Source organism: Apodemus sylvaticus, chromosome 22, assembly GCF_947179515.1.
Source record: "Apodemus sylvaticus chromosome 22, mApoSyl1.1, whole genome shotgun sequence".
In the NCBI taxonomy this organism is placed as follows: Eukaryota; Metazoa; Chordata; class Mammalia; order Rodentia; family Muridae; genus Apodemus; species Apodemus sylvaticus.
The window spans coordinates 34,348,562-34,362,762 of NC_067493.1; the positions used below are offsets into that span (position 1 = coordinate 34,348,562).

General features: G+C 51.9%; 1 protein-coding gene and 1 long non-coding RNA gene across 2 annotated transcripts; one reads left to right on the forward strand and one right to left on the reverse strand.

The window, feature by feature from the left end:
* Positions 1-5,535: 5,535 nt before the first annotated feature.
* LOC127672948 (uncharacterized) lies at positions 5,536-6,754 on the forward strand. The gene is made up of 4 exons (XR_007975044.1): positions 5,536-5,789; positions 6,114-6,208; positions 6,326-6,446; positions 6,549-6,754. It is a non-coding gene; the product is annotated as an uncharacterized LOC127672948 (long non-coding RNA).
* Positions 6,755-6,820: 66 nt separating this feature from the next.
* Positions 6,821-9,375, reverse strand: Abhd11 (abhydrolase domain containing 11). The gene is made up of 6 exons (XM_052168415.1): positions 9,149-9,375; positions 8,866-9,001; positions 7,926-8,099; positions 7,592-7,762; positions 7,293-7,474; positions 6,821-7,008 (listed from the first exon to the last, which is right to left on the reverse strand). The coding sequence occupies exons 1-6, from the start codon at positions 9,274-9,276 to the stop codon at positions 6,876-6,878; spliced, it is 924 nt and encodes a 307-aa protein (XP_052024375.1). The 5' UTR covers positions 9,277-9,375; the 3' UTR covers positions 6,821-6,875.
* Between the last annotated feature and the right edge of the window lie 4,826 nt (positions 9,376-14,201).

Genomic DNA, 14,201 nt, shown 5'->3' on the forward strand with positions numbered 1-14,201 from the left:
GCCATCTCTCCAGCCCCTGTATGAGAATTTTGTCTGCAGGTCCATATGGGCACCACATGCATGCCTGGTGCCTGAGGAGACCAAAGGAGAGCATCAGACTCCCTGGGACTGGAGAGCAGGCAGCCTGAGCTGCCCTGTGGTTGCTAGGAGTTGAACCCTGGTCTTCTACAAGAGCAGACAGTGCTCTTAACTGCTGAGTCAATTCCCCAGCCCCCCACTCCAAGCCCCCCACCCCACCCTGCCATATACACATGTTTGAGATAGAGTCGGTCATTGCTCTGGGACTAGGCGGGTGATTCTGTCAGGCCAGGAATCCTCCTGCCTCCACCTCCCCAGCACTGTGCCTACAAAGACCTGCCCCGTGCCTAGTTTTCTCAAATGGGTTTCAATGATCAAACTGATCCTCACACTTCAAAACAACAAGCACTTCACTGACTGAGCCAACCCCCCTCTACCCCCACCTGTCCAATTCCTTTTGATGTCTATATTCTTTAACTCAGAGTCTCAACTAGGTAGGAGGCGTGGTGGGGGACATCTTTAATCCCAGCACTCCTTCGGCAGACACAGAGGGATCACTGGGTTTGAGATCATCCTGATCTACATACGGAGCAAGTTCCAGGACAGCCAGTGCTACACACAGAGATTGTTTTCAAAGCTAAAACATAAAATCAATCGATCAATCAATCAATCAATCAATCAGACTCTCATGTAGCCCAAAGTGAATCTCATGATGTAGCCCAGGGACTTCCTGGACTTGCTATGTAGAGCAGGCTGGCCCCCTGGCCTCTGCCTCCCAATGCTGAGTGGGACTGAAGGCTTGCAACATCATGCCCAGCCCCTCTCCCACTGGAAATTAATGGTCTCTGCTGAGAAGAAGCTTTTGAAGAAATTTCAGGGGGTGGGGTGGGGAACGGCAATGACAAGGAAGTGTGTCTGTGGAAACATCAGGGAAGGGAGGAAGCCCGAAGCATTGTGGGTAAAGAAGACCTCGGAAGAGATGAAGCCAGAGGAACTGGGCTGCTGCTGGTGGGGATGGGAGAGGAAGAGGCACACAGCATCCACCACAGGCTTTACGAGGATTGTTTCAGGTTAGAACAGGCTGACAGGGGTTGAGGGCAGGTGCAGGGATGTGTCCTGAAGGCAGGTGACAGACAGCCGAGACCACGGTGAAAGACAGAGATACATTGTAGATATCTACTGAAGGCGGGGCCAGCAGAACTCAGTGTTTGAATAATGGGTATTATCTTTCTTTAAAAAGCTTTGCAAGGCAGTCGTGGCGCATGCCTTTTAGTTCCAGCATTTGGGGGACAGAGGTAGGTGGATCTCTGTGAGTTTCCAGGCCAGCCTAGTGTACAAAGCAAGTTCCAGAATACAGCCAGGGCTATAGAGAGAAACCCTGCCTCAAAAAACAGATAGATAGGCCAGGCGGTGGTGGTGCACGCCTTTAATCCCAGAACTAGGGAGGCAGAGGCAGGCAGATTTCTGAGTTTGAGGCCAGCCTGGTCTACAGAGTGAGTTCCAGGACAGTCAGGGCTACACAGAGAAACCCTGTCTCAAAAAAACCAGATAGATAGATAGGTAGATGCTTTTATTATAGTGTGTGTGTGTGTGTGTGAGTGTGTGTGAGTGAGTGTGTATGAGTGTGAGTGTGTGTGTGTGTGAGTGTGTGTGTGTGAGTGTGTGTGTGAGTGTGCGTGTGAGTGTGTGTGAGTGTGTGTGTGATTATTTTAAGGCGGTCCAGGACCTAGAGAGATGGCTCAGTGGCTAACAGAGCGCACTGCTCTTGCAGAGGAGCTGAGTTCAATCCCCAATCCAACAGGAGTGGCTCACAAACACCTGTAACTGCAACCCCAGGGGATCCAACATCTCTGGCTTCCATGGGCACCCACGCCCATGTGCACAGACACACATGCACAAAACTAAAAAGAAAACAAAGCCAAACAGTGGTGGCGCACGCCTTTAATCTCAGCGTGCAGCAGGTGGATTTCTGAGTTTGAGGCCAGAGTGGTCAACAGAGTGAGATCCAGGACAGCCAGGGCTATGCAGAGAAGCCCTGCTGCAAAATGAACAAATGAATCAATAAAACAACAACAACAACAATAACAACAACAAAATGAACACACAGAGAAACCCTGTCTTGAAAAAAACCCAATAGATAGATAAATAGACAGACAGATTTAAAAAAAAAAAAAAAAGCACTTGCTGATCTTTTAGAAGACCTGGGTTTAGTTTTCAGCTCCTACTGGAAGGGTAGCTCAGGGAATTTGACCCCCTCTCCCGGCCTTCGGCCTTCATAGGCATCAGGCAAAATACCCGTGTACTTTAAAATTCAAAATAGAACTCTGTGCGTGGCTTACACCTTTAACCTTAATACTGGGAAGGCAAATGCAGGACAGCAACCTAGTTCAAGGTCAGCTTTGTTTACACAGTGAGTTCCAGAACAGCCAAGGACATTTAGGGTGCCTATCTCACAGGGCCGAGCAGACGTGGAGGGGGAGGGGGAGGGGAGGGAGAGGGCCTAGGATGCCGCGGGGTAAAGGATAATTGGACTGCAGTTGGTATTCTTAAATTTGAGCTCCCCATTACAGCTCCAAGGGAAAGCCAGCCGACAAGCGTGCCCTGAAATTCAGATAAGGGCTGGGCTGGAAAACACCTGCAGCGTCGGTGTCTCATTTACCCCAGGCTAGCCTCTTTCCCCTTTCTTTCCTTCCTTCCCTCCATCCCTCCTTTCCTTCCTTCCTTTTGGGTTCTTGAGACAGGGTTTCTCTGAGTAGCCTTGGCTATTCTGGAACTCGCTGTGTAGACCAGGCTGGTCTCTGCCTCTGAGTTCTGGGATTAAAGGCTTGGCCGCTATGCCTGCTATGGCCTTTAGCTTGATATGTAACCAAGGATGACCTTGAATCCCCTTCCCCCACCCCCTCCTCGGCTCCCCCTCGCCAATGCTGGGATTATAGGCCAGAGACGCTGCCACCACCACCCACACTGGGTCATGTCCCTTCATTCCAGAGGTGTCGATAGAGTGGAGAGAAAACATATGCAGGATCAGATGAGCAGATCTTTTTACAAAAGAACCCTGGGGATTTTTTTGTCAAGCACCCTGGGCAGGGTTTCCATTTCACACACTGGGGGAGTAGGAGCAGCTCAGGGGATCTTTGCTCGTGGGAACTGCTGCCACCTTCAGGCCAACGGTGGTACTGCTTTGCTTGTCTTGCCGCCTTCCCTTCAGAAGCTCTCCAGCTGGTGGCAGACACCCTGGCAGTGACACCCTCGCTGCCAGTGACAAGACGGTAACAGAGGGGCTGTATGCGCCTGGAGAAGGAAGAGAACGCCTTCTCCCCCAGTGTGTTTTTTGAGTGTTGGGGATAAAACCCAGAGCCTCATACATGCCCACTTTGCGAAGCCACCCCTCACTAGGGCGGGGTTCTTGGCAGGTTCTCTACGGGCAGCTACACCTCCAAGGTGTTTATTGTGTGCATGGATGCCCTGGAGGCACCGGATCCTCTGGAACTGCAAGGACGCAGTTTCGAGCCACCGGACAAGGGTGCTGAGAACTGAACTCTGGTTCTTTGCAGGGAGGTCTCCTAACCACTGGGTTATCCCTCCCTGCACTGGAAAGGAATGTTCTCCATAAGGCACGAGGAGACACAAATGAAGGGGGGGGGGGGAGTAAAGAAATCCCTTTGCTTTTTAATGTGTATGAGCGTTTTACCAGAGTAGAGCAGGTGCCCACAGAATTCAGAGGAGGAGGAAAAAAGATAACACGTATGTCCTATCTTTAGAAAGCAACTTCCATGTCTTTTTGAGAAGAATTTCAATGTAATTTTGCCTCCTTGTGAACATGGACTTGTGCAACACCAGGGAACTCCCCTTCCCCCGATTGTACTGTGTTTATACTTAAAATAAATTGCCTGGTGTCAAACTCACCAAGTCTGAGCTGACACTAACTATTGAGTTGCGCTGAACTAGGTTCCCCTCTGCCCCTCGGACAGGGTTTCTCTGTGTAGCCCTGGCTGTCTTGGAACTAGCTCTGTAGACCAGGTGGGCCTCAAACTAAAAGATCTGTCTGCCTCTGCCTCCCACATGGTGAGATTAAAGGTGTGCACCACCATGCCTGACAAACAAAAAAATCAAAAGCCCTGTCTCAAAAGGGCAAGGGGGTGTGGGGGGGAGTAGTGGTGGGGGCAGGCGGAGAGATGGCTCATTGGTTAGTGGTTAAGAGCACTGACTGCTCTTCCAGAGGTCCTGAGTACAATTCCCAGCAACCACATGGTGGCTCGCAACCATCTGTAATGGGATCCGATGTCCTCTTCTGGTGTGCTCACATACATAAAATAAATAATTCCTTAAAGAAATGGATCAATGGGGCTGGAGAGATGGCTCAGCGGGTAAGAGCACCAACTGCTCTTCCAAAGGTCATGAGTTCAAATCCCAGCACCCATATGGTGGCTCACAACCATCCATAAAGAGATCTGACGCCCTCTTCCGGTGTCTGAAAACAGCTACAGTGTACTTACATATAATAAATAAATCTTTAAAAAAAAAAAAAAAAGAAAGAAAGAAATGGATCAAACAGGAGCCAGGCACCTTTAATCCTAGCACTCAGGAGGCAGAGGTTCCTCCAAATTCAAGGTCAGCCTGGTCTACAGAGGATAGCCAAGGCTACACTGAGAAATCCTGTTTCATACCATCTCCAAAGTTAGAAGAAAAAAAAATCTGTACCACTATCCAACTCAAGGTTGGTGAGATGCTCAGTCTCTTATACAAAACGGTATACTATGGGCTGGAGGCGTGGCTCGGTAGTAGAGCCCCTGCCTAGAATCCCCCAGGGAGGGGCTGGGGGCATGGCTCAGCGGTAGAGCCCCTGCCTAGAATCAGTAGATTAGGGTATGGAACATGGGGCGTGGCTAGGCATCTGAACACTTGCTCAGCACATGCATGTGCCTGTGTTCATTCCTTAAGTAGCATTACACAAAGAAATGAAAGAAAGGAGAGAGATGTTCAAAATCTCAAAAGTATTTTTCTATTCCCAGTATGAATTACACGACATTTTAGAGTCAAGCCATGCTGTCGCACAAGAAAACCGTGTCTCAAAACAAAAGTCCCTTAGCTTGGAAATGCGGTGGTTCAGTTAGACGTCTTCCCAGGCACTGCACGTTTGGGATAACCTAGTAATAGAAGTAAGGGAAGGTAGGTATTCAAGCTATTGGGAATGAACGGGGCAGTGGTGGCACATGCCTTTAATCCCAGCATTCAGAGGGCACAGGCAGGTGGATCTCCGAGTTCAAGGCCAGCCTGGTCTGCAGAGGATAGCCAGGGTGACACAGAGAAACTGTCTTGAAAACAAAACAAAACAAAAAAAAGAAAAAAAAATGGTAACCATGCCTTACACCTTGAGGGTTTGTTTTTTTTTCCTTCTTAAGGTAGGGTAAGAATTCTGGGGGTAAAAGATCCCTTGAAGAGCTAGCGAAGAGTCAGCCCCTCGTGCTGGGGGTCCGCCTCATGCTCGGCCTTACAGCTGAACTAAACCTAGGCTGTCTGCCATCCTTGCCTATTGTGTGACATGTGTGGAGCGCCCCCTGGAGGCGACGGCCGGCAAGCCTTGGGGGAAAGGCTTGGGGCCTTCCAAGGTGTAAGAGGGAAGTGCATTTGCTCCTTGCCCCAGGCTGTCCTCCCGGTAGGTGGAGTCTGCTAGGGAGTGCCTTGCCTGGAAGGGCAAAGGGCTCTGTTAGCCCCAACCAACTGACAAGAGTCTCAGTCACCAGGCCTCGACTCTCTAAGAGCATAGAAAGGTAAGCGTCCCCAGACGGCTCAACATGGTTTCCATAGGGCTGTGTGGGAACCCCTTCCTCCTCGGAAGCTGAGAACACTGTCCATTCTGCTGAACCAGGCAGTTCCTCAATAAGACCCAAAGTCCCCCGGCTACTTCCCAGTTAGCCGGACTAAGGGTCCCGTGAGGCTTTACAAGATGTGGGCGCAGCACCCCCTGGAGGCCAAGGGTGGTTAAGACTGAGTGGGAATTGTATGAGGCAGGGCAGGGCAGAAGGACCCGGGGTGAGGCTTCTCACTCGGACAAGTCCCAGGTCACAGCCTCCTCCTCCATCACCCTCCAACAGAACCCAGAATCCCAAGCGGCAGGAGCACTGGGGGACACCCGGGCAGAGCCTTCCCTGGAGCGAGTACTGCAGGAGAGGGATGAAGCCATTGCTAAGTGAGAGAAACTCGGGTGGGGCTGGGGAGGGGGAGGGAAGTGGGGGAGACTCCTCTATCTCCAGAAGACAGCCACTAGCACCCCGCTCCCCCACCCACCCTTCCCTGCCGCCTGCAGGAAGCGAGCGGTGGAAGAGGAACTGGATTCCTGTCGCTCCAGGTTGCGCACCGTGGAGGCTCAGCTGCTGGAAGTCCTGCAGGAGAAACTGAGGCTGAAACAGGAGGTGGAGGCCTGGGAGGTAGGGTGGGGCCTCTGACGTGGGAGACTTGGAAGACGCCCCTTCCGTCCCCCCCTCCCCCCAGGGATTGCCTCGGACCTGCTCTCTCTCCCCTGTGCCCAGGAAGACATGCAACATATGGTTCGAGAGCGGGTGCGGAGTCAGCTGCAGGGGGAGTCCCGAGGCACTCTGGGAGCACAGGAGAAGACAGGCGCAGGCAGGAGTTCCTGGATCCAACTCTCCAGTCAGTGGGGGCGACGGTGGTAAAAATGGATCCAGGACTTTAAGGGAACTGTCTTTATTCATTAAAGTGTCGGGCCACCTCTGTACCCCTGGACCCTCTCAGTGACCCCCCCCCGGAGTTTTTCTGTGCAGAAGCAAGGGACAGGCGGCACAGCTCCCAAGCCTAGAGCCCCTCCCCCCACCCCCGATCTTCCAAGGAGCCACTTCTTAAGCCAAGAATCCGGTGACAGCATCCATGAAGTCTTGGGGTTTGTCGCTGTGGACCCAGTGGCCGGCATTAGGCACGGTCTGAAATTGGGCTTGAGGGAAGAGGCGCCTAATCTCTGAGTGGTGGCTGGGTCTGGCCACCATAGTGAAGCCAGTGGAGATGGGGTTAAGGAAGACAATGGAGAGGATGGTTGGGGGAGAGAGAGGAAGGGAGAGAACAGGAGAGAATGGGGGAGCATGAGCCGTCATGCCCAGTCGTCATGCCCAGCCGCGTTGCCAGGCTCCCAGATACCAGATCCCCCACACGCTGAAGCCCCGCCCCCAACCCACGCCGAAGCCCCGCCCCCAACCCACGCAGCCTCCCACAGCTGGAGGTGGGCAAAGCCCGCCCCTTCCTGTGGTCCCACACCGGCTTACTGTACATATGGAGAATTTCCACCAAGCAGAAAGAGCGTTGGCCCCGAATAGGATGCAAGGTGCTGAGGGAAGGTCAGAATCTTGTCCAAGTGCTGAGCTAAAGTATCCAAGTTGACTCTCCAGGAGAAGCGTCCATCCACCTCCACCAGGTTAGTGAGGAGGAACTGCCGGACGCCCGCTTCCTGTGGGGAGATCTGGCGGCTGTGAAGGGGCTCCCTGTGAGACCTACCCACCACTGACATATCTTAGTCCACAACACCATGGGGAAAGGGGGTGGGTGGGCGGGGAGTGTGTGTCACCTTGACAACGGAAGTAAGCTGCTTATCGGCCAGTTTTCGGGCCTGGGAGTGTGGCACCTTCTCTGGGATCTCCACAGCCTTCATGGCTGCTATGAAGTTTCCAAGGTGTGATCCAGGTGTGGTTCCTACCGGGCTTATGTCTACGGCAACCAACCGCTCCACGAGATCTGGCTGTGAGACGGAATCAGACCAGAGCAAGTCCCAGACAAACTCTGAGGCTCCAGCTGAGTTTCTGGAGCCTGGCCATCCAAGGCACAAAGGAGTCCCGCGTTATCCATGGGATACTTAGAGCTATTATTAGTGTGTTATGAGGACCCAGAAAGGTGTCCCTCACCCTCTGCAGTGCCAACAGCATGGCTGTCTTCCCTCCCATGCTGTGGCCGACGACGACACAGGGCGCCAGGCCCAGCTGCGGGAGGAGGCCCTGAAGGTCCTGACTCATGGCCTCGTAGCTCGCATCTGGACTGTGGGGGCTGTCACCGTGGTTCCTCGCATCCACTGTCAGCACCTGGGATGGGGATGAAATACGGATGCTGTTACTCTGATTACGGACAACCAAAAGCCTGGTAGGGACTACGGAGCAGCCAGAAAGAGAAGTCTGGAAACATAATTGTGTGTGTGTGTGTTCGTGCGCGCGCGCGCGTGCGCGTGGACACGGGCATGGGCACAGGCACACGCGAGCATACATTTCTCATGTACCTGTGGAGGCCAGAGGTCAATCTTGAGCAACTTCCTTAGTTTCTATGTAACATACACCTTTATTTTATTATATACACACATGTATGCATGTATGTTCGTGTGCAAGTTATGTTTGTGCAAGCACGTGCCAGGGTGTGGATGTGACGGTCAAATGATAACTTTAGGTGCTAAGGAGAGGGGGCACGCGGACCAATAGAGGATCGGAGTACCAAGGGAGCAAATGACTTCAATGGCTGGGTTATAGAGGAAAGAGAAGCTGGGGGAAAGGAAGCCTCTGGGCTGGAAAGGTTTATAGTAAGGGGTGGGGGTGGGTGAGCAGAGAAGAGCCACAGGTACTGAGTCAGCCGAGAGGTACCACAAAATTGTCCCTGTGGAGATCGGTAACATAAAGGGACTAACTGTGGGGCATCTTGCATATGAAGACCAGGCCTCTTCATAGATGTTTTCCAGTTTACTGTGCACTGAAACTTTTCATCTATCAGCCAGAGGCCAGACCTGAGTGATTGAAACTCTCGGTCCACTGCGCTCAGCCTTTAGCCCCCGCCCACCCAAGCTCCGCCCACCCGGAAGCTCACCCTCCTGCCGGTCCTCTGAACCATGGCCTTGGCGAGGGAGTTGAAGTTGGTTTTGCTGCCGAAGAGTCCATGCAAAAAGACGATGGCTGGGAGTGTCGAGTCTCCATCTAGAAGATTATAGGACAGCGGCAGCGGCCTAGACGGTGGGGGCCACCATAGAGTAAGGGGGTGGGAGGGGAGAGTGAGGGAGAAAAGGGGCGAGGCCAAAGGAGGGGCGGGGCCAGCTGGACCGCGTGCGAAGTGGACCAGTGGAGGCCCACCCTCCCCGGTGTCCTTGACTGACCTCGGATCGGCGTTTCCTTGGCCACTGCTGCGGCTGCTACTGAACGTGACAGGAACTGCCGAACGCCTGGGACAGGAGGCACCGAGTATCCCACGGGGGACCCTCCAGGCTCGTGCCCAGCGGAGCATGCCCACAGCCGGCAAAGCGCGCTTCCTAGGGCGGTCCCGCGAACACTCCACCTCCCGGAGCCCTGTCTATTCCAACTAGGGCTCCGCCTATCCCCCCGCCCCCATCGAGGCGCCACTTTAGGTCACGTGGCCTAACGTACTCCGGGAGCTCAGTTCAGCCCCCTTCCGAAGCAGGATCTTCTTGGGCGGAGCCGTCAGAAGTGCTGGCCCCAGCCCTTGCACGCTACGCATTTCCTGCAGCCGCTTTGAGCCCGGTCTGTAGACTGGCGGTCTTGACTACAGGCTGGGCGTAGCCATGCGACACTAGCCCTGCCCCCTTGCACCATTACGCAATTCCTGCAGACCCTGCGTTCCTGACCAGGACCCTGGGTAGTGCTGCTTGAGACTGGTCCCTCCTCTTGGGCAATATACAAGCCACTTCAGACCTGTGAACTCCTGCCACGCCCGGGGCGGGACCACCCCACTAGCGTGTTCTTTGCACCATCAACTGCCGTAGCCACAGTCAGGTACCCGGAGATGGGCTCCTTGGCCACACCTTTGCGGAGCCACGGGGCACTCTGGGACCGCCTCCTGCATCACTACGTAATTCCCACTTTGCGAGCGTCTGAGAGCTCGCCTCGTTGGCCACGCCCTACCACGGGCGGAACTGTAAGAAAACCTGGGCGGACACTTACGCTGTTTCGCAACCTTTAAAACTGCAGTTCCGGGAATTTGGCTCCTTGGCCACGCCTTGGGCGGAGCCACCCGATTCTGGCGCCAGCTTTTGCACCATTACGTAATCCGGCCGGGTTCTGTGCCCACCTCCCTGAGCCCCTTGACAACGTCGCAGGCCACGCCTCTTCTTTTAAGAGGCTCGTAGTTTGTTTTTTTTTAATGTGTTCCCTTACTAGCGATCAGAGGTCCTCAGTTCAAGGCGCAAGTGTGGGGCGTGTCCCTGGCTAACTGAGAACGTCCTTTCTCGGCTGGCGAGCCGACCCCACCTGGCCTACTCCTCAGTCCTCAGGCACCGCCCTGGGTGGATGCCAGGCTCTCGGTGCCGCCGGTATGGTCAGGAGGCGCCAGGAGTGACTTGTTCCAGCTCCCGCCAGCTCTCTGGCGCCATGCTCCATAGCTGGGAGCCCTGTCAGGCTCTCCAGAGCACGAGTGCTTTGTTTCTCTTAGTCCCCTCACAAGAAACAGCTAGGAGGAAGGGGCTTTCGAGGTTGATATCGATCTCCTCCCCCAATCGGTAAACTGAGATGCAGAAAGGGCAAAAGATTGGTCCAACAAGCAGAACCAGAGTCTTGGTCCTGTCTTCCGTTCCTGGTTCGGGTCAATTTGAAAAACCAGAATCAAACCCTTTGGCCAGGGTTTTGTACTGTAGTTACCTGCACTTAATAGAGATGGCTCCGGGCCAGAGGTGGTGGCTACGACTTTAATCCCACGTATGGGAGGCAGAGGCAAGAGGTTCTCTATGAGTACTAACATTCTTAGTAGAGAGGTGCAACCCTCTGCCCAGAACGCACCCCATTCTGCACTGACATCATTTCCTATAAGAAGCCTGTCCCCTGCCCTCTCATAGTCTAGGGAAAATCGTGGGGGTTTTTTTTGTTTGTTTGTTTGTTTTTGGGTTTTTTTTTTTCTGCTGCGGTCCATCCTTTAGCTGTTCCGAAGCTGCTTTGGTCATAGCAAACGCATCTGCAGGGGAGCCTTCAGGACTCCTTGTCACTGAAGTTGAATTCCAAGTAGTACTTCAAACCTTCCCAGCATCCTCAGCAGGGCACCAAGCCTCTGGCTCTTGGTTCTCTTTTGTTCTTTGTCAACGTAGGTGTCTGTCTTCCTGCCCCTCCCCCCACTAGTTGCCTAGGCACATATACACACACACAGAGATTTATTTATTTTGCTTTATATGTCTGAGTGTTTGCTTGCATTTATGTCTGTGTACCACGCCTGCACCCTATGTCTTCAGAGTTGAGAGGAAGGCCTGGGATCTCCTGGAACTGGAATTGCGGAAGGTTGTAAGCCACCGTGCAGGTCCTGGGAACCATGATCCAGTCCCTCTGCAAGAGCATCACGTGCTCTTAACGCCTCAGTCTCCAGCCTGCTTTGTTTGTTTTTGAGACAGGGTCTATTATACAGCTCTGACTGTCCTGGAACTTACTATGTAGACCAGGCTGGCCTCAAACTCACAGAGATTCACTTGCCTCTGTCTCCCGAGTGTTGAAATTAAAGATATGTGCCTACACCTGACAACTTGTTTTTGGTTGTTGTTTTGCTTGCTTTTTAGATAACATCTTATGTAGCCCAGGCTGGCCTCAAACTTTACCTGTAGTTGAGAATGGCCTTAAAGTCCTGATCCTCCTGCCTCTATCTCCTAGATGCTGGGAGTCCAAGATGTACCTTTCTGACTGTTATTTTTGTTTGTTGAGACAGGATATCAATATGCAGCCCAAGCTGACCTCACATCTGTGTGTTGGTCCAGAAGTCATGCATGATCCTGCTGTTTCTGCACTCTGAGCTCCAGGAGTCATAGATAGGCCTTCAACACCACACCTGTCTGTCTCATATATCTTTTTGTCTATTGAACAGAAGCTTTGTTATAGAGTGATTTGTAAATAAATAAGTTCCTCTCACACATTAAATTTTATACTTTCCGTATCAAAAATACACTTTCTGCACGTACTCACTAACACCAAAAGATCTGTGAAAGAGTCAGAACTAGAAAACAGCTATCTTTATGTGGCCTTCCATTTCCTGTGTGCAACGCCTGCATTCAGCCCCTTCTCGGGGCCTGTATTTAGTTTTCTTTCTTTCTTTCTTTCTTTCTTTCTTTCTTTCTTTCTTTCTTTCTCTTTCTTTCTTTCTTTTCTTCCTCTTCCTCTTCCTTTCTTCCTCTTTTCCTCTTCTTCCTCTCCTCCTCCTCCTCTTCCTCCTCCTCTTCTTCCTTCTCCTCCTCCTCCTTCGTTTTGAGATAGGATTTCTCTGTGTAGCCCTGACTGTCCTAGAACTCACTTTATAGACCATGCTGGCTTAACACTCAGAGAACCCCCTGCCTCCCGAGTGTTGGGACTAGAGGTGTGCGCCACCCCCTCCACACTCATATCACTCCTATTCAGCGTTTCTGTTCCTCCCGTTCTCATATGTTGCATATCTACATATATCATTGGCTAGATTTGCACATGATAGAGCGAGTGTGGCTTTTCTTCCTTCTACAATCCTGTGACCTTTAGATGTGTTTTACTTTATTTCACATGTCGTGTCTATGTGCTTAGCCTGCATGTATGCCTGTGTACAACATCCCTGTCTGGTGCCTGGATGCACCAGGATAGGACATCAGATCTCCAGGGACTGGAATTACGATCGTTGAGCCACCATGTGGGTGCTAAGAATCAAACCACGGTCCTCGGCAAGGCAAGAGTGGGCCCTGAATCATGTCCTCAGTCCATCTTTTTATTTTTGAATGGTGCCGAGGATTGGACTGAGGGCCACCTAGCCCTTTCTTTTTCTTTTTACTTTTTACTTTGAGACAGAGTCTTACTAATCAGCCCATACAGGCCTTGAACATCTGACCCTCTCGCTCAGCCCCATGGATAATTGGAATTATAAACCTGTGCCACCGAGCCTACCCGTTTTACGATACGAGGTTAACTGCTGTCTCTGTCACCAAGTATCCCTCATATTAACTTTTTTTTCCAAGGCAGGGTTTTTCTGTGTAGCCCCAATAGACTAGGTTGGCCTCCATCTCAAAGATCCTCCTGCTTCTGCATCCCTGGGACAAAAGGCAGGCGTGCACCACCACACCCAGCCTTACACTACTCATTTCTAGGCCATATTCACAAAGGATTTGACTATCGTAAAATTCTCCTAAAGGATCTCCAAGGGGCTGGGGCCCAACAGACACAAGTTCTGACTGTTCTTCCACGGGAACCGGCTTCAGTTCTAAGCATCCACATAGCAGCTCACAACTGTCTGTAAACTCCAGTTCCAGGGTATCCAATGTTCCCTTCTGGCTTCCAGGGGTACTGCATGCACGCGGTGCACATAGGGTCTACATAGTAAATTCCCAGAGAGTCGGGGTTGTAGAGGCCTCGTCTCAAACAAACAAACAAACAAACAAAAACAAAACAAAAAAACAAAAGAATACAGCTCAGTGGTGGAGTGTTTGCCTATTTAATTCATAAGTTCAAACTCTAGTCCCCTACACAAAAAAAAAGGAGTACTTAAGAGCGCTGGAGAGATACCTAGGCAAAACTTTCTTCCGGTCAGATACCCACCAACAGGAGACTGACAGGGATACACTGGCCGCCCATCCTCCACCCTTCAGGACAAGGCTGAAACAGGCTGTGTTCCGACTCCGGGATTCCCTCTGCGGAAGGGGCCGACACAGCTGCTTCGTTCTATCCTGAGCTCACAAGGGATCCTTACTAGGCTGAGTGTGCTCAACCTGTTGGCTACAGAGAGTTATTAGTTATTAGCCACTGGACGGGGACACCTAAGCGCTGCGACTCAAAGTCTGGGAGAGTTCTGTCTTTTTCTTTTTTTCCTTTCCTTGAATTTGCTTGTAGGTTTATCTATTTTCATTTTACTTTTTTTTTTTTTCCCCCGCAACAGGGTTTCTCTGTATAGCAGCCCTGGCTCTCCTGGAACTCACTCTGTAGACCAGGCTGGCCTCGAACTCAGAAATCTGCCTGCCTCTGCCTCCCAGAGTGCTGGGATTACAGGCATGTGCCACTACCGCCCGGCTATTTCATTTTTTTTTAAATTTATCGTTGTATCATATGGGTGCTCTGCCTGCATGTATGTCTGTGTACCATGTGCGTGTCTGGCGCCCAGGGAGGCCAGAGGCCAGTGGATCCCCTGGTGTATGGATAGATGGTTGTGAACCACCATGTGGGTGCTGGAAATTGAACCTAGCTCCTCTGAAAGAGCAACAAGTCTTCAGACTA